The 26361-nt window shown below is 40.1% G+C and overlaps 1 protein-coding gene and 1 pseudogene across 6 annotated transcripts in view; one reads left to right on the forward strand and one right to left on the reverse strand.

Annotated features, from left to right (window-relative positions):
- Positions 1-26361, forward strand: part of RERE (arginine-glutamic acid dipeptide repeats) — a 409996-nt gene that overhangs the window by 288643 nt on the left and 94992 nt on the right. For all 6 annotated transcript variants that reach the window (XM_055582399.1, XM_055582404.1, XM_055582401.1 and 3 more), the window contains 2 exons: positions 4402-4526; positions 5611-5710. In XM_055582399.1, coding sequence (XP_055438374.1) covers positions 4402-4526; positions 5611-5710 — 225 coding nt within the window. The remainder of the gene's footprint in view (positions 1-4401; positions 4527-5610; positions 5711-26361) is intronic.
- On the reverse strand, positions 12554-14253 carry LOC129653092 (L-lactate dehydrogenase B chain-like; annotated as a pseudogene).

The following is a 26361-nucleotide window of genomic DNA, read 5'->3' on the forward strand; positions in this document are numbered from 1 at the left end:
GGAGGGAAGCTGCAGTGTCACTCATACCTGCCATTGATGGCTGTTGGTCCTTGCTGGAACCAGATGCACATTCTCATCTTTGAAAGTCTGCAGCTGGAAGATTCATATATAGGGGACTTTCTGTATGTAGATTCACTGTCTAATTGGACTTGTTACTTAGGTTCACACTTTAAGATGGTGATATGCTAATCCTGTCATCCCTTCCTTTATTAGCTGATCAACTTTTCTCTTGTCAATTTTTGATTCCCTGAAACACATAGGAAAGGCAGGATAAATGCTTGAATCTTTCCCTCTTTTTACCAGTTGGTTCTCTAACAACTTCCAGTAGTCATCAGTGGGTTTAAAATTACTCACATGCTAACCAGATGTTGTTGTTCTTACTGATGAGATTAAATTATCCATTTGGGAGCTAGTAGGTTCCTTTTCCTGCTGTCTTCTGTGTCCTTTTCACTGGACCCCCATGATCTTTGGTTAGAGTATGTTACCTAGTATGACATGATTTTTTTGTTCTCTTATATATGTTCTCTGCCCTAGATCTAGAACGAAACTTTTGTAATGACCCCTCATTGTTTTAGTGTAGGGCTTCAGATGGTAAAGAATCCGCCGGTAATGCAGGAGACTTGGCTTTGTTCCATGGGTTGGTTAGTAGAAAGTGACATTTTTTGGTTGGCTGCTGCCCTGTTCATTATTACTGGGATAGATACTATTTTCAGGCCTTTTCAGAACAGATTAGGAAATATGCTTCCCCCTCACCCCTTTTCTTTTTTCCTTAATTTATTTATGTTTTAGAGATAAAATATAGCATGGTCTCTTTCTAATACTAATTCAAAATTTTATCTAGGCCTTATATTTAATCCTATAGATGAAATGTTCTATCATTCATATCTGTATCTTTTCCCCATGTCAGAAAACCAATTTTCTTAAATGACATCAAAATAATTATTTATTTGCCTTAGTCCTGTAATGCTAACATAGCAGCTTAGAATAATGGTACCCACACTTCTATAAATAATATGATTATTGGAAACAGCTTAGCATTCAGTTTTTATTTTGGCCGTAGAATGTATCCCACTAAAGCTCTTTAGGGAAATTAGTATGTTTTAATGTTACCTGAAATGATTCCTCAGTTCAGTTCAGTCGCTTAGTCGTGTCTGACTCTTTGCAACCCCATGGACTGCAGCACGCCAGGCCTCCCTGTCCATCACCAACTTCTTGAGCTTGCTCAAACTCATGTCCATCAAGTTGGTGATGCCATCCAACCATCTCATCCTCTGTCATCCCCTTCTCCTCCTGCCAGGATCTTTCCCAGTATCAGGATCTTTTCCAGTGAGTCGGCTGTTCACATCAGATGGCCGAAGTATTAGAGCTTCTGCTTCAGCATCAGTTCTTTCAGTAAATATTCAGGACTGATTTCCTTTAAGATTGACTGGTTGGATCTCCTTGCAGTCCAAGGGACTCTCAAGAGTCTTCTCCAACACCACAGTTCAAAAGCATCAATTCTTCAGTGCTCAGCCTTCTTTATAGTCCAACTCTCAGATCCATATATGTATGACTACTGAAAAAACCATAGCTTTGACTCCTACTGTCGGTAAAGTAATGTCTCTGGTTTTTAATATGCTGTCTAGGTTTGTCATAGCTTTTCTTCCAAGGAGCAAGCGTCTTTTTATTTCATGGCTGCAGTCACCATCTGCAGTGATTTTGTAGCCCAAGAAAATAAAGTCTGTCACTGTTTCCATTGATTCTTGGAGAGGAGCAAACTCAAAACATAGTTAGGTGGATTTATTTGATTTTGCTTTAGAGTTTTTAGGGGATTGTTCTTCTTTAAACTTTGTTTTTGTAATTATGTAAAATACATGGCTCCAAAGTCAAACATGCAGATGAATTATGTTCAGAAAGTTCACCTTATTTCCTTGTCTCCTCTTTCCCTGTTCCTTCCCTCTCTGATAGATAATTGTTAGTGTTTAAAGGTTTTGATTTATCATTCTTATTTGTATCCCCCCCCACCCCCTGTTCTTAGATAAACAGTAGCATAACATAAACACTTCCGCCACCTTTCTTTTACCTTCTGGCACTCTTTCTTGGCATTCCCTCTGCCGCAGTATGCAAAGCCCCTCCTCATGTTCTTCTGCTACCTCTTGGGACCCCTTGGCATGGGATAAACAGCTTATTCTTCCAGCCCCCATCATCTGGAGTTTGTGCTGTTTCTAGGCATTTCTGTTACAAGTAATGCTGTGATGAACAGGTTATGCTTGGAGATTTTTATTTTGCCCAGTTGTCTTTGAGATATTATATTATCCCCAGAAGGGGGAATGACTGGCTTAGAGGGCACATGTAATTCTAAGACTATTACAGCATTCCCCTGCATAGAGATTGGACCATTTTGTGTTCATGCTGACAACTTAATGTGAGTGCCAACACGCGGCCTCATGTCTCATCACACTTTGGCACTGTGTCAGTCTGATAGGTCAGCAATGGTATCTCAGTGTCATTAATTTGCATTTCTCTTGTCAGCACAGTTGGCCATCTTTTCCTATGATTCAGAGCCACCTGCATGTATGTTCTTTTCTCTAAGCAAATTATATTTCTAGTCCCTTTTTCTCTAGGAGGGGTTGGTTCTTCTCCACAGCAATAGTATTTTTTTAAATTAATTTAACAAACAACTATTTGAGAGTTACTGCTGCAACTGCTGTACGTGGTGCTAGGGAAACAGCTTGGTACAAAATGTCTGAGACCTTTTGATTCGAGTTGCTGTTGTGCTTTAATTTTAAGGAGAACTCACTGTGGCTCCCAATTCTGTACTGAATTAAGGAAGCACACCATTTTGAGGGGGTGCAGTCAGCACCTGATACACAGTGAGAGGCTTGGGAGGTAGACTGTGAAGCAGAGTGTGTAGACAGTAGCCTGCCAGCTGCATGGTTGACTCATGTTGAGTTTTGCCACACAATTGTTTTTAAAACTTGAATAACAAACATTTAAAGCCGTGAACTTTCACATTAAAGTCAAGATTTCTGGACTTTGGGGAAACCTGGAGTATGTATGAACACTGGTTCCCACTCCTGCATGGCAGCGTTCTCCAGACGGGACTCTCTCCATCTCATCCCGATCCCTTCACACCTAACACCTGCATGCTCAGAGTGGGAGCTGTTGTCATGGATGGATTTGAGCACTTGGAATGCGGCAAGTCTGAACTGGGATGTCGCATTCTGTTTACTGTGGACAGCAGAACATTTAAAGTGAAACACGAGGCCCTCATTTTATTTTTGTTGGCTGTACACTCTGCCTGCTTCAGTCGTTTACAGTTTTTGCCTGTTTCTGTGGACACTGGAGCTTTTAAACTGCAGCTTTTAATTTAAAATATTAAATTAATGTGACCATGTTCTTGATTTAAGAAAATAATAAGAATGTGTGTGTTTTGCAGATGGGTGACTTTTCATAGGCCTCTGAGCAGTCATGAGTCCTGTTTATACTTGCTCTGTTCCAGTAGTGGAGGGCGAGACAACGCTGGAGATATTGGCTTGGCCAAAATCTTGGTTTCAGTTTTTCCGTAACAGCATGCCAAACACCCGAACAAACTTTTTGGCCAACCCAATATTTGACTTTCTAACAGAATTGACTTGGAATCTTGGTTGTTGAGCACTGTTTTTCAAATCTTTCCAAAAATTTTTTTTAAATTGAGGTGTGCTTTATGTATAGTGACCTGTTTGTATCGTAGGTATACTCTTCAGTCCTCTGTGACAGTTCATTTCAAGGCACAGAACATGGGTCATCTCAGAAGCTCCTGCCTACCCCTCGTCCAGCAGCCCTCTCCTCCTGGAACCACTGCTCATTCAATTTCTGTCACCATCATTTAGTGCTCCTGATTTTATTGTTGTTACCTTTATGGATTTTTTGTATTAATATGTCTACTGATATGTGACTCATTGATCTTGACTCCTAAAAGTAGCATTGGTTTGCAGAGTGTTCACTCATTGTTTTAGTATACATCCTTAGGTGAGACTCCATTATTTTTTTATATATATATATATAAACATGTTTTATTGGATGTGTAGTTCTCCCTTCTTTATCAAGGAGCTCTTATTCCCAAAACATTTTTTGTTTTGTTACTCCTTTATTCACATGTGCCCACTTCTTTTTCACTCTGTGGACCATGCTGGCACCACTTTACGTTGACACTGTTAGCAGTTCCTTAAGTAGAGATCAAGTCCATTATGAAATCTCCTGCAGTAAAACGATCCCAGAGTGTGCGATGGGCCAGCTTCAGTGACTCATGAGTTTTCAGTTATTTCAGTACTGCCGAAAGAAAGAGGCTCGATTAGCTACTGTGTCTGTCCCCAAGGCCTGCCTGCACAGGCAGCTCTTTGAATATGCCTTGATTGTGACTTCTTCATCCCTGTCTTACAGGCCAAACTGCCCGACTTGCAACCATTCCCTTCTCCTGATGGAGACACTGTGACCCAGCATGAGGAACTGGTCTGGATGCCTGGCGTTAATGACTGTGACCTCCTCATGTACTTGAGGGCAGCAAGGTAATAGGAGTCCACACCCTCCTGCTTTCTGAATTGATGAGTGGTCAGTAAACTTTCCCCTTTCCCCTGAAGTTGTGTTTATATATTGGGCATTCTCTGGCTTTACGTTTTGTTATGCTGTCTGTAACTAGAGCCCTGCTCCTTCTTACTGGAGAAACACAACTTTTGATGGTGAGGTCACTTTTTTCCTCCTTGGTGTTTGCCCCAACTCAGATTTTAGAACTTTTCAGGAAGAAAACATCGTATGTCACATATTCTAGTATCAGCGCTTCTTAATACAGTTGAGTAATTGGCTCATTCAGCGCATCTTAAAATCCCATTCCGTATTTCTTTGCTCCATGGCTGTTCATCGGTATCTGACCTAAACTTTACATTTTGAGGGCTTACCTATATGAATACTTGCTAACCTGAAAATGCCTAAATTACAAAAGGAGAAGTTCACGTCTGTCCCAGACATGTCACAGTGCAGGCAGGGCCTTCCTTTGTCTGCAGGGGTTTCTGGGACTCACTCACTGCAGTATCAACAACCCGCAACAGAAATGCTGAAGTAAGGTGGTGATGGAGTTGTAACTCTGGCTGCTGTATGGTCAGCAGTGTAACTTGGAGGCTACAGCAGAGATGGGGGCTTCAGGGCAGGGGTGACTACTAAGAGTTTTTTTTCACCTCTTCCATGTTTGCTTAGAGATGGTTAATGTACAGCATGAGACAGATTAAGTAAAATTTCAAAGGATTCAGTTTTACATATTTTCTGGAGACTGACCTTTCAAAAGTTTATAATCCAGCTGACCATTCTGGCAGATAGTTTTAGATTATTCACGCCCTCAAAACTAAAGTCTAAGTACTGATAAGCATGGGAAGAAAAACAAATGGAATAGAATGAAAATAACATTTCTTTTTCTTGGTGAGTAAGGAGTGAACTGCAGAGAAACTTAAAAAAATTTTTTTAAGATGAGAGCAGAAGCAGGGCTGAGAACTCTGTCTTAATCGTGCATATAGTGGTGAAATTTGGTCTGGGCTGGAGCTGCACTCTGAGAACCAAGGGCTGAAATGTCTGCCCTGCTGTGTTCTCTTCCCGTCTCCATAGGAGCATGGCGGCCTTCGCCGGGATGTGTGACGGAGGCTCCACGGAAGATGGCTGTGTGGCGGCCTCGCGGGATGACACCACCCTCAACGCACTGAATACGGTGAGACCTTTGAAGTTCTCTAGGTGGGAAGTAAATTCTTCTTTCTCCTGTGCCAGCCATAGGGAGTCTGTGATGATGGCCCATGAAGGGGTCTGAAGTCTCAGAAGGCAGTGCTGTTGGGTACTGCTGGGCTTGAAAGATGGGAGTCGTGGTCCCGGTGGTGGGCTCCATGACCTTGCCAGTGATATGGCACCTCCAGATTCACCTTGTGACCTGCGTCTGTGCTCCAGTACTGTGGCGAGCCTCTGCCAAGAGCCTGGTGATAGTGGTCAGAGTTCACTGAGCTCTCACAAGCCCAGTAGTAGGCACAGTGATCTTACTGAATCCTCACAGCGCCCCTCTTAGGGAGGCTCTGTTATGACCACTGTGTGGACACAGGCAAGTAAGTTGAGAGCGGTGGAGTCACAATCCATGGTCATACACTTAAGATGTAAATCCAGAGGCCCTGCTTTCCAAGCCTTAATATATTCTTTGAACAAATTTGGTTTTTATATATTTGGCTTTGGAACAATGTAAATATTTCAGATGTTTATAAAAAAGTTAAATTAAAAATAATAATAATCATTTAAAAAAACTAAAGTAAAATGTAACCCACGAGCATAACGGTACTGAGTTGGTTGCATCACATATCCTGTGTGAGCAGTCATCTGCTTTAATCCTATGACTCCACAGCAGCTTGGAATAACCCAGCTTGAGCCGCCTCTAGCAGTAGGACTCCTGAAACCAGTTTACTTCTTTGGACACTCCTTTTTGACCTCAGAGTATATCCTGTGCGGCTGTACAGGAAAATGAGTGTGTCATATAGTTCCTTGAAACAGTTCTTCTCCTGTGTGTTCATTAATGTGGAATGATCAGATCTGAAGTAATAATGAATTTTTATGGATTTCTGATCTGTTCACAAAGAGTCTGCATGGTTCTATATACTTACGTAGGATATTGAACATGAGGTTGAGCAACTCTTGGTGATGATAGAGTGTCATTTAAGCACTCTTTTTGTTTGTCTTTTTCTTGAGAGGTTACTGTAATTGGAAAGGACTTCTTTCAGTCATCTGTTCCAGTCTCTAAATAGATTAGAATCCGAAGCACAGGGAGACCAGGTGACTTGTATGATTGTTGTCAACAATCCAAAAAGTTGGCAACAGACCCCGATTTAGGGATCTTTCTCCTGTACAGCTTGTTGCTGGGGAAAAGTGTAGATATCTGAATGACATAGCTGGTTGTTATTCCTGGTCTAGTTGTGTTTCTTGAGTGTTACATAACATTATAATAGTCTCTTATGTGTTGGAGGTTGAATCACCTTGCTGGGCATATGCCATGTTCTAAATAAGTGAATGATTTCATATTCCCATTTACTTTCTCACCTGTTTGCTACTTAGAACTTTTGTGGTTATAAGGAATCCTTATTCTGAACATACAGTGATAGAGCCAGAGGGGCCTTTGAGATTGTTTTACAGATGAGAAAACTGAGACTCAGAGATGATGACAACATCATCAGTGGCTATGACAGATGTAGCTGTGAATGTCTGTGAATTCAAAATACCCTTAAAAATGTGTGTATATTCAAAGTCACTCTTTGAAATGAGCTGGTTTTCTGTTGGGTTTTGGTATAAAAGCTTTATGCTGATCAGTTGAATTTTGAGTAACAAAAATGTTGCCATATGTAATTAAATGTCTGTTTTTGACACTTTTCCTGAATTATCTGATTTATTCTCTTATTCCAACCCATCTAAAGATCCTGTGGAACATACTTTTGTGCAGAAATAATTTGAGCTATTTTTGCCTGTGGTCCTTTGTAGCAAGTTCCTTCTGAAATTTTCTTAAGCATTGCCGGAGGGTTTTGGTTTATGGTTTTTGTTTCTGTGAAGCTACCTTCTCATCATTTGAAATTCTTCCTGCCTAGGCGAGCCCAGGGTGGCTCAGGTGTCGGATTATGCAATACAAGTGCATTTAGCCATCAAAAGACTGAGTTGTGTGCTCATTTTATGATGAATGGAAACATTTAGTGGCTGTTTTAATTTTTATACTTTTGTTGTACTGGTTCATGGAGCGTTTTAGTTTCAGGCACTTTCTTTAATGAGAAGTGAAGTGATTGGAAAAATCTTGAGAGAAGTTAATGTTTATTTCACATTCCTTGGAATAAGAGGGTTTTGAGTTATGTTAAGTAATAAATTAAAAAGATAAATTCATTGTCATGTGAGAAGTATTTATTATTTCTTAGAGTATAGCATAGAGTCAAAACAATGTAAAGCTTTTATAAACTTAGAATAAACCTGTGTCTATTTCCTGTTTCCCAGGACAGTGTAGAAATTTAAAGTATATGGAATCTGCAGTGTGGCTACATTATAGTATGTTTAGTAGCCCAATAGGACTCTTTGAATTTCAGTTCAGTTCAGGTCAGTTCAGTTGCTCAGTCGTGTCCAACTGTTTGCGACCCCATGGACTGCAGCACTCCAGGCCTCCCCTGTCCATCACCAACTCCCTAAATAAATAGTTTAATAATAGTTTAAAACTGCAGTCACTAATAGAACATTTTTGAACTGTTTGTTCTTTATTATAATTATGAGTGTGCATGCTCAGTCATGTCTGACTCTTCGTGACCCTGTGGACTGTAGCCCACCAGGCTCCTCTATCCCTAGGGTTTTCCAGGCAAGAATACTGGAGTGGGTTGCCATTTCCTTCTCCATATTACCATTATATGGACCTATTTTTAAATATAAACTCCTCTGCATTACTTATTTGACTTTTTTCTTCATTATTCCCAAATGAGAGTTTTAGTGTATATTAAAAAAAAATTTATTGGAGTGTAATTTTTGTATAATAAACTGCTCTCATTTAAAGTATACAATTTGATGAGTTTTTTTTAAATGTGTATACCAATGAAGCTACTACAGTGTTTCAAGGTAGAAATCATTTCTAGCATCTCCAAAAGTTGCCTCACGCTCTTTTATAATTCTTTGCTGTTTCTAGCCTCAGATAAGCACTGATACATTTTTCTCATTATAGATCAGTTGCATTTTCTAGAATGTTGCATGAATTAGAATAATATTGTATGTAGCACTTGGGGTTTGGACTCTTTCAGCACAGTAATTTTATAGTAGATGTATGTTGCATGCCTTTTTTATTGCTGAGTAGTATTCCAATCTATGGATCTCCATAGTATTTTATCCTTTGACCTGGTGATGGATATTTGGTTTTTTCCCAAGCTTTTGGCCATTAGGAATTATTACACAAGTCTTTTTTTAGGACATATATTTTCATTTCTCTTGAGTAAATACCTGGCAGTGCTGGCAGCTTTTTAGAAAAGTTATCAAACAGGTTTCCACAGTGGCTGTACCATTTTACATTCCTGTTAGTAGTGTGTTAGAATTTCAGTTCTTTAGCATACTCCACAAGACTTGATGTCTTCAGTCTTTTGAGTTTTAGCCATTCTAATGGATATGTAATGATATGTCATTGAGGTTTTTAATTTAAATTTCCTGACAGTAGGTAATGTTGAGCATCTTTATATGTGTTCAAGCCCATTTGTATAGCTTTTGGGGAGGATATCTCTTGCCCAATTTAAAAAATTGTATTATTTGGCCTTGAGTACAATTTAGTTGTAAGAATTATTTTCATATTAAAGATAAAAGTGCTTTGATACATGTATTGTAAATATTTCCTCCCGTGGTATGACTATATATATATATAATGCTGTATTTCAAAAAGTATGTAATTTCGCCAAAATCTGATGCATCATTTTTTTTTTAATGAAAATTTCTTTGATCATCTCACGATTACAAGGTTTGTTTCTATGCTTTCTTTTGAAGTTTTAGTTCTTAGATTCATTTCAAAGTAATTTTACATGTGATACGAGGTAGAGGTGAAAATTCTTTCTTTTCCACACTGAGGCCAGTTGTACAGCCAGGTTTTTTGGAAATAGTCTTTGGTCATTTAATTGCTTTATGCTTTTATTGAACAACCACTCCTTGTATGTGTTTGTATTTTTAAGATCCTATTCTGTTTCACTGATCTGACATCTCTCTTTTTTCTAGTACTTCAGTATTTTTAATACTATAGTTTTATAAGAACCCAGGTGATATATCTTCCTATTTTCTACTTGATTTCAAGATTACTTTGGCTGTTTTAGGTAATTTATGTTTTCATGTAAATTTTAGAATCAGCTTGTTAGCTTCTGTTTTAAAAAAAGGCTTTGATGTTATTTTGATTGAGATTGCATTGGATGTATGAATCAATTTAGGAAGAATTGATACCTTAACAATTTGAATCTTCCAATCCATGAACCTGATAATAGTATCTCTCCATTTGGGGAAAAAAAAGTGTTCTTTAATTTCTTTGAGATATTGTAGTTTTCATTGTACAAGTTTTACACTTATTTTGTAAAATTTATCCCTTAAGTAGTTATTGTTTGAAGATTCTATTGTTAATAAAATTGTATTTTTTAATTTCATTCTCTAAATGTTCATTGATAGGATAGAAATACAGTCAGTTTTTATGTGATGACCTTGTATTATACAAAGAATGCAAGGTTAACACTAGTAGCTTTCTGGTTAGTTCCTTAGGCTGTTCCATGTGCACAATGTCATGTCATCTGCAAACAAAGACAGCATTACCTCTTTCTGATTTATGTGTTTTATTTCTTTTTTTGTGCTTTATTACACTTGCTTGAATCTCCAGTACAGTACTGGATAGAAATGATGAGAATAGACATATTTGCTTTCTTTCTCATCTTAAAGAAAAAACACTCAGTTGTTCACTGTTACGTGCAATGTAGGATTTTTTTGTTATTTAAACAAGCTGAGAATGTTCCCTTTTGTATCTAAGTTTGTTAAGGTTTTTACCATGAATGAAGATTGAATTTTGTCAGATGCTATTTTTTTCTTGTGTATCTGTTGAGATGGTCATAGGTTGTTATACTTTTTTTGTTCGTTTGGTAAATTACATTAATTAATTTCAGACTTTAAACCGACTACGTTCCTAGATTAAATCCTGCTTGGGTATTATGTACTATTGGATTCAATTTACTGTTAAAAACTGTCGTCTTTGTGTTCATGACGGACGGTGAGCTGTAGTCGTCTTCCTTTGTAATACCTTTGTCTGGTTTTAATATCAGAATAATACTGATTTAAAAAATTAGTTGGGAAATAGTTCCTCCTACTCTTTTTCTTTCTCTTAAAGAATTTATAAAGGATTGATCTTTATTGTTAAATGTTTGATAGAATTGACAGTGTAGCCATTTGGGACTACATTTTTTTAATGGAAAGTTAAAAAGTGTTACTGAAACCAGGTTCATACAGTAAGTCTCCTGCATACGAACCTTCAAGTAGCAAACTTTCAAAGATGCAAGCATGTGTTTGCATGTCCAGTTGTGTAAGTTAGTTTGGTGTCTGGTGTACATTGTCATGTACAGTCACTCCACAAGTGACTGTGCTTTTGTTTACTGTGCAGTGCTGTATAGGGCACAGCAGCATGGTATCTTTATTTCAAACCCAGGGTGTCCGGAATCAAGTGTAAAAGCAATGATACAGAGACGATTGTGTTTGTTGGGTCCTTAGCGCCGAAGAATTGATGCTTTTGAACTGTGGTGTTGGAGAAGACTCTTGAGAGTCCCTTGGACTGCAAGGAGAGCCAACCAGTCCATCCTAAAGGAGATCAGTCCTGGGTGTTCTTTGGAAGGACTGATGCTGAAGCTGAAACTCCAATACTTTGGCCACCTGATGTGAAGAGCTGACTTATTTGAAAAGACCCTGATGCTGGGAAAGATTGAGAGCAGAAGGAGAAGGGGACGACAGAGGATGAGATGGTTGGATGGCATCACCAACTCGATGGACATGAGTTTGAGTGAACTCCGGGAATTGGTGATGGACAGGGAGGCCTGGCGTGCTGTGATTCATGGGGTTGCAAAGAGTTGGGCACGACTGAGAAACTGAACTGAACTAGGCTAACTTTGTTGGACTTAGGAACAAATTGGAGTCACAGACATGCTCTCAGAACGAAACTCCTTCAAATGTAAGAGACTTACTGTACTGCTCACCGCACGACAGGCCAATGAATAGAGAGACGAGATGTCCGGCCGAGGAACAGTGACTGTTCGGGAAGCCAGCAGACTGAGAAGATGGTGGACTAGTGTCCCAGAGAATCACCTCACCTGAGTTAGAACTCAGACTTCTTTCATACCAAAAAGGAGGGGTGGGGGCAGCTGACTGTCGTAAACTGTTGGTGCCAGAATCCTTTTTTCCTGCACCTGTTCATGTAGATCTGGTCACAGTGTTCTTATAAGCCTCCAACAAGAGTGAGCTATCACATATATTTCAGGCTGTGGGCAACATACTTTAACAGAGGTGCACAGCCAGCATGACCATGCACAGGCACCAGAGTCAGAGTGTCAGAGCTGAAGGAACAGGCCGATATGGAGTCAGGTGTGTTCTTTCCTGTTACAGAAGGACAGACAGACATAGCTATTCAGACTTTATATTTTATCATGCGTCACTAGTCATCTGTTGATCTCTAAATGTTTTGTTCATTTCATCTGGGTTATTAAATTTATTGGTAAAAATTTCAAATTATTTCAGAAGATTCTTTTTAATGTTTATAAGAATCTGTAATTTTGACCTTTCTTTCATTTTTAATATTGATTGTTTCTTCTTAGTCATTCTTTTTTTTTTTTTTTTTAAACGCTAGGTGGATTATTTGTTCAAGAACTCATCTTGCAGGCATTAAAGCAAGCATGGGCTTTGACTCTGGGAGCCCAGATTCACAGACTTAGGAAGACAAAAGTGAACTGTGCTCCATGTACACAGACACAAACTAAAGGCTTGTGGTTAATCACGTTGTAGTTTTAAGTTTCTACAGCCTTGCCTCCAGAAGTCACAGTTCCTTTAAGTCCTTCTGGATGCCTCAGAGGGTATCTACACTATTCTTGAGTTGATCAACCTTTTTATCCTTCAGCTTCTGGTTGGTAAAACTGGTTAACTCCTGAGCATTCAAAATACATGGAAGGCTCAGGAAGACTTCATTCTCAATGCCATACCTGCCCTTCACCATTGTTGACACTGGGTGATTCCTGGATAAATTTTTCAACATGGATTCAGTAAGATCAGCCACACTTAATTGAGTAGCCCAATTGGAATATCCTTTTAGCTTGATGAATTCATAGGCACTCTCAACTACCATCTTATGCACTTCCTTCCAGTTTTCACTATTATTGTCTATTCCCATTTCTGGATTCACTTCCTGGAGAGAAACACCTGCCACATTCACTCCACTCCACACAGCCACGCTTGAGTCGCCATGTTCTCCCAAAATCCATCTGTGGCAGCTGCTGAGATGAATGCCAAGTTTTTCAGCCATCAGTTCGGTTCAGTCACTCAGTTGTGTCCAACTCTTGGCAACCCCATGGACTGGAGCACGCCAGACTTCCCTGTCCATCACCAACTCCTGGAGCTTACTCAAACTCATGTCCATCAAGTCAGTGATACCATCCAACCATCTCATCCTCTGTCATCCGCTTCTCCTCCCGCCTTCAATCCTACCCAGCATCAGGGTCTTTTCCAATGAGTCAGCTCTTCGCATCAGGTGGCCAAAGTATTGGAGTTTCAGCTTCAGCATCAGTCCTTCCAATGAATATTCAGGGCTGATTTCCTTTAGGATGGACTGATTGGATCTCCTTGCAGCCCAAGGGACTCTCAAGAGTCTTCTCCAACTCCACAGTTCAAAAGCATCAATTCTTTGGCACTCAGCTTCCTTTATAGCCCAGCTCTCACATCCATACACGACTACCGGAAAAACCACAGCTTTGACTAGACAGACCTTTGTTGGCAAACTAATATCTCTGCTTTTTAGTATGCTGTCTAGGTTGGCAATCCACTCCAGTACTATTGCCTGGAAAATCCCATGGACAGAGGAGCCTGGTAGTCTACAGTCCATGGGGTCGCAAAGAGTTGGACATAACTGAGTGACTTCACTTCACTAGGTTGGTCATAGCTTTTCTTCCAAGGAGGAAGTATCTTTTAATTTTCAGCCATAAGACAGCGAAATACAGCAGAATCCAGATTACATCCACTTGCGATCACACAGTGCTTGGGTAATCCACTTGGTTTCCAAGTAATGTATGTGAGAATGTCTGCTGGGTTGGAAACCACCATGATGATGCAGTTGGGATTGTACTTCACAATCTGAGCAGTGATGAGCTTGAAGACATTAATGTTCTTTTGCACCAGATTCAGGTGCCTCTCCCCCTCTTACTAGTGAACTCTTGCACTTACCACCACGATCTTGGAATTGGCAGTGACAGAGTAATCTTTGTCTGCCACGATTTTTGGTGTCTGAAGGAATAAACTCTTGTGCTGCAGGTCCATCATTTCTCCTTTGGGTTTATCTTCCAAAACATCCACAAGAACAAACTCATCAGTCAGAGACTTTCCCAGAATGCTGATGGTACATGCCATACTGACTTGTCCAGTACCCTCTGCAGTGATCTTATTGTTTGGAACCATTCCCTCTTCTTCTGCAACTGGTGCAATCAGTTTTTCCATAAGAGTTGCCATTGTGCCCAGGGGAGAGAAAGTTCTCCAGACAGTGGTAAGGGCAGCACAAAGAAGACAAAGCAGAGTGCGTCTCCTCTCTTCTTAGTCATTCTTAATAGAGGTTTATCAATATTATTGATCTTTTTGGATAAGTAGTGTTTGGTTTCATTGATTTTTTTTTTCCCCCTCTGTTGTTTTCTATTTCATTGATCTCTCGATCTTACTTCTATTATTTCTTTTCCACTTATTTTGGGTTAATTTGAATATTTTTTCCCCTAGCTTCCTAAGTTGGGGTCTTAAATAACTGACACAAATTCAATTTGTTGTTCTTCTATTGCCTTTTAGTTAAAATTTAAAAAAAATTTATGTGTGATTTCTTCTTTTACCTGTGGATTATGTAGAATTAAATTGTATAATTAGCATGGACTTAGGATTCTTTTTCCCTCTTTCCTTCCCTCCTTTTGGAATGTTATTGATTTCTAATTTAGTTCTGTTGTGATCAAAGAGTACCCAGTGAGATTTCAATCTGTTGAGATCTGAGACTTGGTTCTTGTCTCAGCATGTGATTTATCTTGTGAATGTTCCATGTAATGAACTTTTATTTTGCAGTTATTAGTTGTACTGTTTTATAGTTGTCAGTTTCTTTGGGGTCGTTGATATTATCATTCAGATCTTCTCTGCCTCATTTATTTATTTTAGTTTTGACTATGCTGGGTCTCTTTTGCTGCGTGCCAACTTTTCTCTAGTTGCACAGAGTGGGTGCTACTTTCTAGTTGTGGTATGTGGGCTTCTCATGGCGGTGACTTCTCTTGTTGTGGAGCAAGGCCCTAGAACATGGTGAGCTTGCTTCGCAGCTTGTGGGATCTTCCCGGACCAGGGGTCAAACTCCTGTTGCCTGGATTGGCAGGTGGATTCTTAACCACCAGGGAAGTCCATTCTTTTATCTAGTTGTGTTGTCAGTTACTGACAGATGTATTAAAGTCTTTCACTATGATCGTGAATTTGGTTATTTCCCCTTTGTCTCTGTTAGTTTTGCTTCATGTGTGTGGGAACTGTATCACTAGGTGCATGAACATTTCTAATACTGACCTTGCTCCATGTACTAAGCCTGTTCCCCTTTTGGTGCAATCCTTTTTGTGCCTAGTGATACCCTTTGTCTTAAATTCAGTTTTGTCCGAAATTCATACAGTGCTCTAGCTTTCTTATGCCTCTTGTCTGCATGTAGTGTGTCTTCTTCCAGCTTCTTACTTTGAACCCTTTTGTTTGTTTGTTTAAAGTACCTCTTCTGTGTACTTTAGCTTTCTAGTTGTTTCTTGCTTTTTTATCCCATCTGGCAAGCTCTACTTTTTGTTTGGAGTATTTAGTCCATTTTAACAGTGCAGATGATTCTCAGGTGATATGAAACTTGAGCCACTTACTTTTTTATAGCAGAACTAGTGTCATTGGAGAATCACAGAAGTAGTTAATATATTATTACTTTTATGGCCACACGATGTTACTTTTGATTCAGTGGTGAACTTGCAAAATAGTTAGGTACACGGTTCTTTGTTTGCTCATTACCATTAATATGTATTTCTTATCTTTTTACTTCTTACTTAAAAAAGTTTTGTACTGATATAAAGGAAGAATATGTAATAAACATGTTGGCCTCGCTTACTACAAGAGGGTATTCTTAGTAACTATGGGCATACTTCTTAAGGTATGTCAGCAAAAATACATTTTTGTTGTTGTTCAGTCACTTAGTTGTGTCCTGCTCTTTGCGACCCCCATGGGCTGCAATATGCCAGGCTGCCCTGTCCATCACCAACTCCTGAAGTTTACTCAAACTCATGTCCTTTGAGTCTGTGATGCCATCCAACCATCTCATCCTCTGTCACCCTCTTCTCCTCTTGCCTTTAATCTTTCCCAGCATCAGGGTCTTTTCCAGTGAGTCAGCTCTTCACATCAGGTCAGCCAAAGTATTGGAGTTTCAGCTTTAGCATCAGTCCTTCCAATGAGTATTTCAGGGTTGATTTCCTTTAGGATTGACTGATTTGATCTCCTTGCTGTCCAAGGGACTCTCTTAATAGTCTTCTCCAGCACCACAGTTCGAAGGCATCAATTCTTCATTGCTCATAATATGTTTTATTATGTTTTACTATTTTATTTTAAATTGTGAATGCCTAAAAATGCAGAATTGTTTTATTTATAAACTTACATAGCATGTTAAATAATATGTTAAAATATGACAAAGCAATGATGCTCTCTCTGAAAGATGGAGATAGAAATGTTTCTATGTGTTTCTCTTTAAGGAGTTTTCTTTTAATTAAAATATTTTTTTAATTATTTTTTTATTTTGGCTGTGCGTGTCTTCCTTGCTGCACAGTCTTTTCTCTGGTCGTGGTGAGCAGGGACTACTGTAGTCGAGGTGTATGGCCTTCTCACTGTGGTAGCTCGTCCGTTGCAGGTATGGGCTCCACAGCAGTGGTGCAGCAGTTGCGGTGCACAACCTCAGCCGCTCCACCGCATGTGGGGTCTTCCAGGAACAGGCATCAAACCTGTGTCTGTTACACTGGCAGGTGGATTCTTCACCACTGAGCCAGCAGGAAAGCCTTATATGCAGTTTTATTTAGGCTTATCTGTACACATTTAGCTTATATGTAACTCTTAAACATAATTGCTGTGTAACGTTTAAATGGCCCGTAGTATTCTAATGAGATTAATTCAGCCATCTTTAAATGCTTACATTTATTTGATCTCTTATTAATACAGAAATAGACCTTTATATTTACGCTTGGAAGCTATAGCAGAGCCCCATAGTTTGAGAGTAAGTTTTCCTGGAAGATACCATTCTGACTTATTTATACTAAATTGATATTGGATTTTATTCTTTGAGCTCAGATATCTTTCCCATTTCCTGATAAAATTCAGATTCTTTGACTTCTCTTTCTCAGAAACTTATTTGCATGCTTATGTTTACTTTCACTAACACTAAACATATATATGTTCACTATATATAAGTAAAATTTATAATCATGCAGCAAAGATTTCACCTTTGCCTGGACAGTTTTATTCCCTGAAATATGGATGGCTGTTAGACATTTGCATTAAGCTTTTTACATATTCACGAGAGTATGTATGTGTTTGTTTACTTATTTATGCATACCCACATCTCCTTCAACAGAGGATTAAAGGCTTCCAATCGCTTAATAGTTAGTTTTTATCTCTGATCTATAAATATCACTATTTGTTAACCATTGAGTATTAATCATTTTTGTTTTCTGAGCTATATAACCCAATGCCTGGTACATGGTGGAGATAGACACTAAATATTTGTTGAATGATGGAATAAGTAAATCAGGTTCAGGTCCAAACCACATCACCCGGAGCTTGGTGGTGTAAAGTTGGCACAGCAGAGCAAGCCTACACTCAGAATCATTTTCATGTTCCTCTCTTTCATTTTAAAAACTTTAAGTCTGTAGAACTTCTCTCAGAGATCTTCTGTTTGTTCTTTATAAGTGGACTTCACTGAAGCGCTTGGCCCTGAATCAGCTTTGCAGTGCTCCGGACTTAAATGGATGTTGAGTATTACCCAGCTCCCACATAATGCGCTGCCCAAAGGCCCTTTCATTATCATTTGTCTGGTGTCTCAGTCAAGAATCCGCCTGCAGTGCGGGAGACCTGTGTTGTATCCCTGAGTTGGGAAGATCTCCTGGAAAAGAGAATGGCCACCCACTCCAGTATCCTTTCTTGGAGAATCCCCATGGACAGAGGGGCCTGGTAGGCTACAGTCCATGAGGTTGCAGAGAGTCCAAAAGACATGACTGAGTGACTAAGCACACAAATTATATGATCAGGATTCTCCTAAATTGATTCCACACTCACACCCTTTACTTAAATTCTCCCCTTTTTATTATTCTCCATTCGGATTAGTCACCATTACTTGGTTGGAGGGTGGTAGTTTTGTTCTGTCAGGATTTTGGGTGAAAAGAGTATAAGTTGATATGCTAGATGCTTTCTTTTTATGGATATCCAATAATTTTATCCGATTATTTCCAATAATTTTTAAGAACACCTTATGTAAATCAGTTTTGACAAGCACCTTTGCTAGTGTTTTATTTATGTCATAGCAGGATATTGGAATCTTCCTCATGTTGTTAATGATAGTAGAAATAAAGATGCAGAAAAAGACCATGTAATTGAAGTTTTCTCATATAATCAAGATCTTTTCAACTGATTATCAGCATTTGTTGTTCATTCACTATATTGTGTCTGACTCTGTGACCCCATGGACTACAGCATGCCCGGCTTCCCTGTACTCCACTATCTCCTGGAGTTTGTTAGAATTCATGTCCATTGAGTTGTGATATTAGCTAGCCATCTCATCCTCTGTCCATGGTGTAGTTTTTATATACGTGTATGTGTATAACCATTTTTGTTCATAACCATTTTATTTCTCCTGTGGTCAGCTCTGTCTGTATGTCTTTTAAAATGTGGCATGTACACTAAAGCAATACTTGCCAGATTTGATCAGCATGTGGTGACAAGAGGTTCTCTTCAGTTACCCTGAAAGCTTGCCTTGGTGCAGTAAGCTTTTATGAAAGTGTACACATCATGTGCTTTTTTCCCTTGTGTTTTGTCTTTGTCTTATTTCATTTTTCTGTGGCTAAATGCCTTTGCTAAGCCATTCTCTCCCCCGCTCAGCTTTTTGACTGAATTTTCAACCAGACATCGAACCTTAAGTTTATCACTGTTACTCTCATTTTACTAGGTATCAGCTATTGGTCAGCTGCCTGATGTCATTAATAACAACAATATTAATAAGCTGTAATAAAATTAAAATGTACTTGTTGGTTAAGTGCTTATATGTTAGGTGAAAATTTAAGTGCTTCTTATGAATGATTTCATTTGATCTTTATAACAATTCTGTGAGAGAAGTTAACACCTGCAGTTTATTAAGCACACTGCCGTATGCACGTTTTAAACTTTATGTGTCGGACTAGGAGGATAGTCAGACTCGAGCCCAGTGCCTCGTGGCAGTTGTCCTGAGAATCTGCACTTTGGGGGACTCGCTGTTCAGCCAATTGAAAACCCTTCCTGCTGCCACCTGACTGCATGTATCCCTCTGTCCTCCCAGGGTCTCAGCAAACAAAAGCTTTTACTTTGGTTTGGCCAAAGTTAGAAAGTTCCTTTGCTAATTTAAAAAAATTTCTGTCTCATAAGATTTTTTTTTCTGTGCTAAATACTGATAAAATGTTTTGAGGCTTCTGTGGTGGTTTGAAAAATGTCTACTATAACATCAGTCAGTTGGAATTTTAGCACCTGTGAACCTGTATGAAGCATTAATATCAATATGGTAAGTATTTAGCAAGTCAGGATAAAAGCCCTTAGCCCTTTTACACTGAAGAAGAGGCTTTAATACAATCATTCACTCATTTATTTATTCAGCAATAAATGTGATGGAGTCCTTGCTCTTTGCAAAGCCCTTATGGGAGAGCATTTGATGAGCGTTGAAATCTAAGTAAGAGTTTAATATTAGAACAAAGTAGGCCCATGAGTTTTAAAAGGGCTCATATATTAACATAACTTCTGAAAGGTAGAATGTTAAGATTTATAGTGTTTGTACTAGTATGTGTGTTTCTTAATACTAGTTTGAAATATATTTCAGAATAATTTTTTTTTCCCCTCAGCTCTCCTAGATAAATTTTTTTACCCCAAAGTCTGAAGGTCAGTGTAGTTGTTTCTTGTGGCTGCTCTGGCGAATTGAGTACCGTAAACTTCGGAACTTAAAGCAACAGATTTCTCACAGTTCTGGAGCCCAGAAGTTCAAAATCAGGGTATGAGTTAGGCCATGCTTCCCTCCAGCTCCTCGGGAGAATCATTCTGTGCCTCCTCCAGCACCGAGTGGCTTCGAGCTCTGTGGGGCTGGTGGTCACTCTTTCTCTTGCCTTCACTTGGCCATCTTCTCTGTGTATCTAGGTCTTCTCTGTCCCATGTTTTTCCACGGCCCGTCTTTTTGTAAGGATGCTGGTCATTGGATATTGGGCCCACCTGAATAATCTAGAATTGTCTTCTCATCTTAAAATCCTTAACTTCATCACAGTCTTGTCTGTAAAGACCTTTTTCTTAAATAGGGTTGCAGTCGCATGTTGCCAGGGTTTGATGTGGAGGTCTTCTGGTGGTTGTTTTTCAGCCCCCAACAGCTGGGTTTTACTATTGTATACAGTGTTACTAAAAGAAATTGTAGTACTTATTTTTAATTTTCTGTAATAGTTTATTTCCTTCCCCTTTCTATCAGTTATAATTTACTTAGATTTAAGTGTGAACGTTATCATCTTGAGAATGTAAAAATATTATAGTAGTGACTGTGATATTTCTGTAAAATCCTAGGATATTCGATTTATAAAATACTGTCATATTTGTATTGGCATAACGTACCATGTATTTGGCTTTCTTTGTACAAAGAATATATTTATTTAGATGAGAGAATTATCATCTATGGTTATAGATTATCATAGATTATCTATAGAATCTATAGATAACCATAGATTATCATCTATGGTTAACCATGTTAACTGACTTATTCTGACCTGTCAGGTTGCTGAGTATTTCTTCCTTGGCTCTACCGTAGATGGTCCCAGCCTGCCCCTCAGGGGCTGCTGGGGGCAAGGTCTTATGCTGCTGGTAGATCTGGTCTCCGGTGGCCTGGGGTCAGCCCTGGCTACCTTTGAAGCTGTTGCTTTCTAAAGTCTTTGCTGTCTCTTCCATCTCCTGTCCTTCAGCTCTGCCCTGGCCAGCTGTCTTCTCGAGGAGACAGACATTTCCCCATAGCCAGTCACTTGCAGAGCTTCTTACATCACTACACCGCCTGCCCACCCTTGCCTGTCTCGCCGCCCTGCCTTTGGTTAGCTTACTCCTTGACCATAGAATGGGTTGGGTGTGTATTCCAGCTTGTGTGTGTGTGTGTGTGTGTATACACGCACACGTGCTCAGTCATGTTCAACTTTTTTGGCTCCCTGGATTGTAGCTCTGCCAGGCTCCTCTTTCCATGTGATTTCCCATGCAAGAATACTGGAATGAATTGCCATTCCTTTCTGCAGGAGATCTTTCTGACCCAGGGATCAAACCTTGGTCTTGGTCTCCTGCACTGTTAGGTGGGTTCTTTACCACTGCGCCACCTGGGAAGCCAGAAGTGTTCCAGCCTACTCCAGTATTTTGGAATACTGGTTCTTCAAGGATTTGGGGGAGGGATGGCTCTAAATTTTTCTCCCCTTTCCACTCCTTCCCCCAACCATGTCACTAGTGAGATACTCGTTTTCATGTGATCTCCAGTCTGACTTCACTGATGCCTCTGAGTTACCATGCTGGCGGCCATCACACAGAATTTTTTGGGACTGTTACGAGTTTGAGGTCTTTGGTTTGTGTCGTATTTGCCAAGTTTGGTAGTCTTCCACAGTCAGGCTCTCTTCTGCTGCTGCTGTGTTTTGAAATCATACAGTCTTTTTCCTTTGTTCTTTCAGACCTGTTGTTAGACTGAGAAATCCAGAATGGTGAGGAGGCTAAGCCTCTCAGGCTCAGGGCGAGGCTTCTTGGTTCTGCAGGGCTGTAGCTGGAGGCACTACTGGGGTTGCCCAAAGCCTTATTTCTTGCTTATTTCTTAGTCACTCACTTTGTTCTTGGCTGAGGTTTCTAGATAAAAGAGCAGTCACTCAGAAGCCTTCCCACCTCTGTAGTCTTGCATGCTTTGCTGTGTGCCTCTTTGATTTTCTTTGTTCCATTACTTTATCATTGCAGCCAGAAAGAATAATGAATGCACTATTGTTTACACAGCCTTAAAATTACTCGTCAAAAATCATCAAGGTTAAGGTTACTGAGCCCTGAGGAGGAGAAGCAGTCATTTCTGCACTTAAATTCTTCTGAGTAGGAATTTAGGCAATTTTTGTAAATGGTTTCTCTTAATACTGATGCCATTGATCTTGAGGTTGTTTTTGTTTATTTATTTTAAAGAAATTTAATTGCTTGTAGGAATCTGGTTATAATTGACCTGTGTCTAACCTTTCATGTGCACTTCCTAGTTCACTTGAGCATTTAGGAATGGGTTCCCTAATGTCTGCATAAGGGAATAGAGCTATGTTTTTCTGTCACCCTCTAGGTTAGAGCTTCCCTTGCCATTTTTCTGTTTTCAAGGTTGTGAAGATTCTAGGAGTAAGTGAAAAAATTTCCACTGTGGCCCTGAGCAGTTTCTGCCTGCGATATGAGATAGGTCTTTCTAAGCTGACAAATAATAACGATTCCTGACTCTGCCAGGAGTTTTTCTCTCTGTGGCTGGAGTTACACTCCTCATTTTTTATCATTAAGGTGGGTCTTCTCATCAGTGGATTTGTGTGCTGAGTTCTGAGGAGCTGGCCTCCCTTTCCATGCACTGGACTGGTGGCTTTGATCCACCACAGCCCAGCATCCTTTATGTCCTGGGCTGGAACTCACACAGAAAGCAGGAGGAAAGGTTTTGTTTCTGGGAAGTGAGGTTATATACTGTGAGCTCTGTAGATAATTTTGCAGAACTTCATTTAAAGACCCGTGGCGTGAAGTAGTCCAGCTTTTGCAGAGACCTGAAAGTTAAGACGTTAACCTTAAATCCCTGAGGTGTAAGTGAAGCATCTGCAGTAGCTGGTCAGTGTTTGGCCCAGGCAATTTGGCGTAGTTCAGTGGCTATGTTGTTTGTTTACTTTTTCTAAATGAGTGTATTAATATTTCCATTTATTCATTTTTCAATAGAATATCCTTTAGAATTTTACCTTTCAAAAACATCTGTGGAACTTCCCTGATGGTCCAGTGGTAAAGAATTCGCCTGCCAGTGCAGGGGACGCAAGTTCGATCTCTGGTTGGGGAAGATCCCACATGCCGCAGGGCAGCTAAGCCTGTGTGCCACAATTACGGGAGCCCACACGCTAAGAGCCCATGCTCCACAAGAGAAACCACTGCAATAAGAAACCTGAGTGCTGCAACTAGAGAAAGTCTGCATGCAGCAACAAAGACCCAGCCTAGCCAAAAACAAATGAAAATTAAAAACAAAATCTATAAAGAGAAAGATTAAAAACTGAAGGGTTCCGAAAAATGACCCAGTTCAGCCCCTTTGTTACAGAGGAAGTCCAGGGGCCACTCTGCTGCTCAGAGCAGAGTCCTCCAGGCCCTTCTGCCCAGGCTGCTACTTCCCCCCAGGACAGCCTGGCACCTCACTCCTGAGAGCCCCCCAGGCCATCAGGTTCTCCGTTGTTTCCCTTCTCATCCCCATCTTCCGTCCTGTCTTCTCTGTACTGTAGGATGAGCTCACCCCTATGGTGCTCTAAGGCATACTTACTCTCCTAGCACCAGGGCAATTTCCCGTGACACTCGTCGCATCCCATCCCTTCTCAGTCAGCTTTCCTAAATGGAACATTTCCTCCTTCTGGAATCAGGCTCTGTGATGACCACATATCTTATTTCATCCTAAACAGGCATGAATTCTATGTTCTTCCTTTCTACAGCTAAGAAAACTGAGGTTTAGAAAAATATTTTGCTTCTTATCACACAGCTAGTGGCAGGACAAGTGTTTGAATCTAAGACAGAGCTGGGAGCTTTCTCTCATTTAGATCTCACCTCTGCGGAACCCCCAAACCTGCATCTTTGGTGCCAGCATCTTCTCAGATTCTCCTGTCTAGGTGTTTATGTTTGTAAAGACAATGTCAGATTAGATGCTAAAAACAGACAAATAGTCAGAAATGGCTAAGACTTGGTTTGTTCTATATTTTAAAAATAGTTTACTGACCTCAGCTGATGTGCCAGCATTTGGTGTTTGCTTTCTAATCACCTTGTGGTTGAGATCCCTGTTCTGTGGGTTTAGAATATCTTCAAAAGCACTGTAGCTGGGAGATTGTGACCTGTTTTCTAGATACATATGTGAGAGCTGCAAATGAGAAATGATACAGTGTTGTACTAGCCATGGGAAATTGTTATAAGTGAATTATTGCCTAGACGTAATAACTGCCTTTTATTACCTCCTCCTAGAATAGTGTTTTTAATTTGACTGTTGCTCTTTATTAAGTATAGGCATGCTCAGTCCCTCAGTGGTGTCCAACTCTCTGTGACCCCATGGACTGTAGCCTTCTAGGCTCCTCTGTCCATGGGATTTTCCTGGCAAGAATACTGGAGTGGGTTGCCATTTCCTCCTCCAGGGGATCTTCCCAACCCAGGGATCAAACCCGTGGCTTCTGCATGGCTGGCGAATTCTTTACTGCTAAGCCACCAGGGAAGCCCTAAGTATAGGCAAGGTTAATCATATTGTGTATACTGTTGATCTTTAAAATCTGCTTTGTGGAATCATCTTGCTCTTTGAACAGAACAAATAGCACCCTAGTCACTGACACTCTTCTGTTTTTATTATACATTTATTTCATTATTTTGTTTATATGTGTGTTTTCTCTACTCTGAGCTACTCCTGACTAGCCACCCCAGTGTAAGAAAAGACCTTGTGCTTGCCCCATCCCTGCAGCTGGAGGAGTCCCTGAGCTCACTGTTCCCGCAGTGAGCAGATCGCCGATCCTGACATGCTCCAGTAGAGGGGTCGGGGGCAGGGACTGAGTCTTAGGAGTCCTGGACACTGGGCTAATGTGGAATCCTTGCTCTGCTGCTTCGTAGGGAGGTGGCCCCAAGCACGAGGCTGAACCTCTTGGTTTTGTTTCCTCATATGTAGCACTCTTGCCTCAAAAGAGTGATGTGAAATGATGAAGTTATATACTGAGTAAGTTCTTAGCACCTCTGGAGAAGGGAATGGCAACCCACTCCAGTATTCTTGCCTGGACAGAGGAGCCTGGCAGGCTGCAGTCCATGGGGTCTCAAAGAGTTGAGCACAAATGAGCAACTGAACCCACACACAGATGTACAAGTTCCTAGTACAGGCAACACTCAAGAAATTTTGGTCTCCCCCTCTCCTTTGTGACCTCAGGAGCTGACATAATTTCTAGAACATTGTACTTATTCAGAATGTGTTAGAGAGGAAAAGTTATTCCAGCAAATATGTATTTCTTTCTGAAAATTAACTGAATCTTTCCTTCAGCCCTTACTCTCAGCAGTTAAATTCTGTGTCTTTACCTTTATCTCTCAAATGTGTGCCCATAAGAGTATTTAGAGAAATTTATCCTCTCCAGTGCTTAAGTAACATCATTAGGAGTGACAGTGGCCAAACAAAAATAAGCATTGTGCTTTCAATCTTAACTCTAGTTTTTGAATGTATGTGTGTATCATGTTTTGAGCTTTGTACTAGGTCACTGGGCTTTATTTTCTTGGGCTCCAAAATCACTGTGGATGATGACTGCAGCCATGAAATTAAAAGATGCTTGCTCCTAGGAAGTAAAACTATGACCAATCTAGACACCATATTAAAAAGCAGAGACATTGTTTTGCCAACAAAGATTCGTCTAGTCAAAGCTATGGTTTTTCCAGTAGTCATGTATGGATGTGAGAGTTGGACCATAAAGAAAGCTGAGCACCAAAGAATTGATGCTTTTGAACTGTGTTGAAGGGGAAGACTCTTGAGAGTCCCTTGGACTGCAAGGAGATCAAACCAGTCAATCCTAAAGGAAATCAATCCTGAATGTTCATTGGAAGGACTGATACTGAAGCTCCAATACTTTGGCTACCTGATCCAAAGAACTGACTCATTAGAAAAGACCCTGATGCTGGGAAAGATTGAAGGTGGGAGAAGGGGATGACAGAGTGTGAGATGGTTGGATGTCATCACCAATTCAATGGACATGAGTTTGAGCAAGCTCCAGGAGTTGGTGATGGACAGGGAGGCCTGGAGTGCTGCAGTCCATGGAGTCGCAAAGAGTTGGACATGACTGAGTGACTGGACTGAACTGAACTGAACAAAGTCATTGGTGATAGAGGAATGAATGAAAATATATAGGCATTTGTGAATTATATATTGTGAGAGGACGTTTTCAGTTGTCAGATTTCAGACAGCTTTCTCATGTCAGTGAGGAATAATTCGAATGTGTAAAACTACATGAGTAATTTTAAGATCGTTTCCAAATTCCACTTTTTTGCCCCTTTCTAAGTTATTTTGGCAATTTCTTATAAATAAACAGTGTGTTTTGCAGAGCAAAAGTCTTT

The sequence above is a fragment of the Bubalus kerabau genome, chromosome 5, assembly GCF_029407905.1.
Source record: "Bubalus kerabau isolate K-KA32 ecotype Philippines breed swamp buffalo chromosome 5, PCC_UOA_SB_1v2, whole genome shotgun sequence".
Taxonomy (NCBI): Eukaryota; Metazoa; Chordata; class Mammalia; order Artiodactyla; family Bovidae; genus Bubalus; species Bubalus kerabau.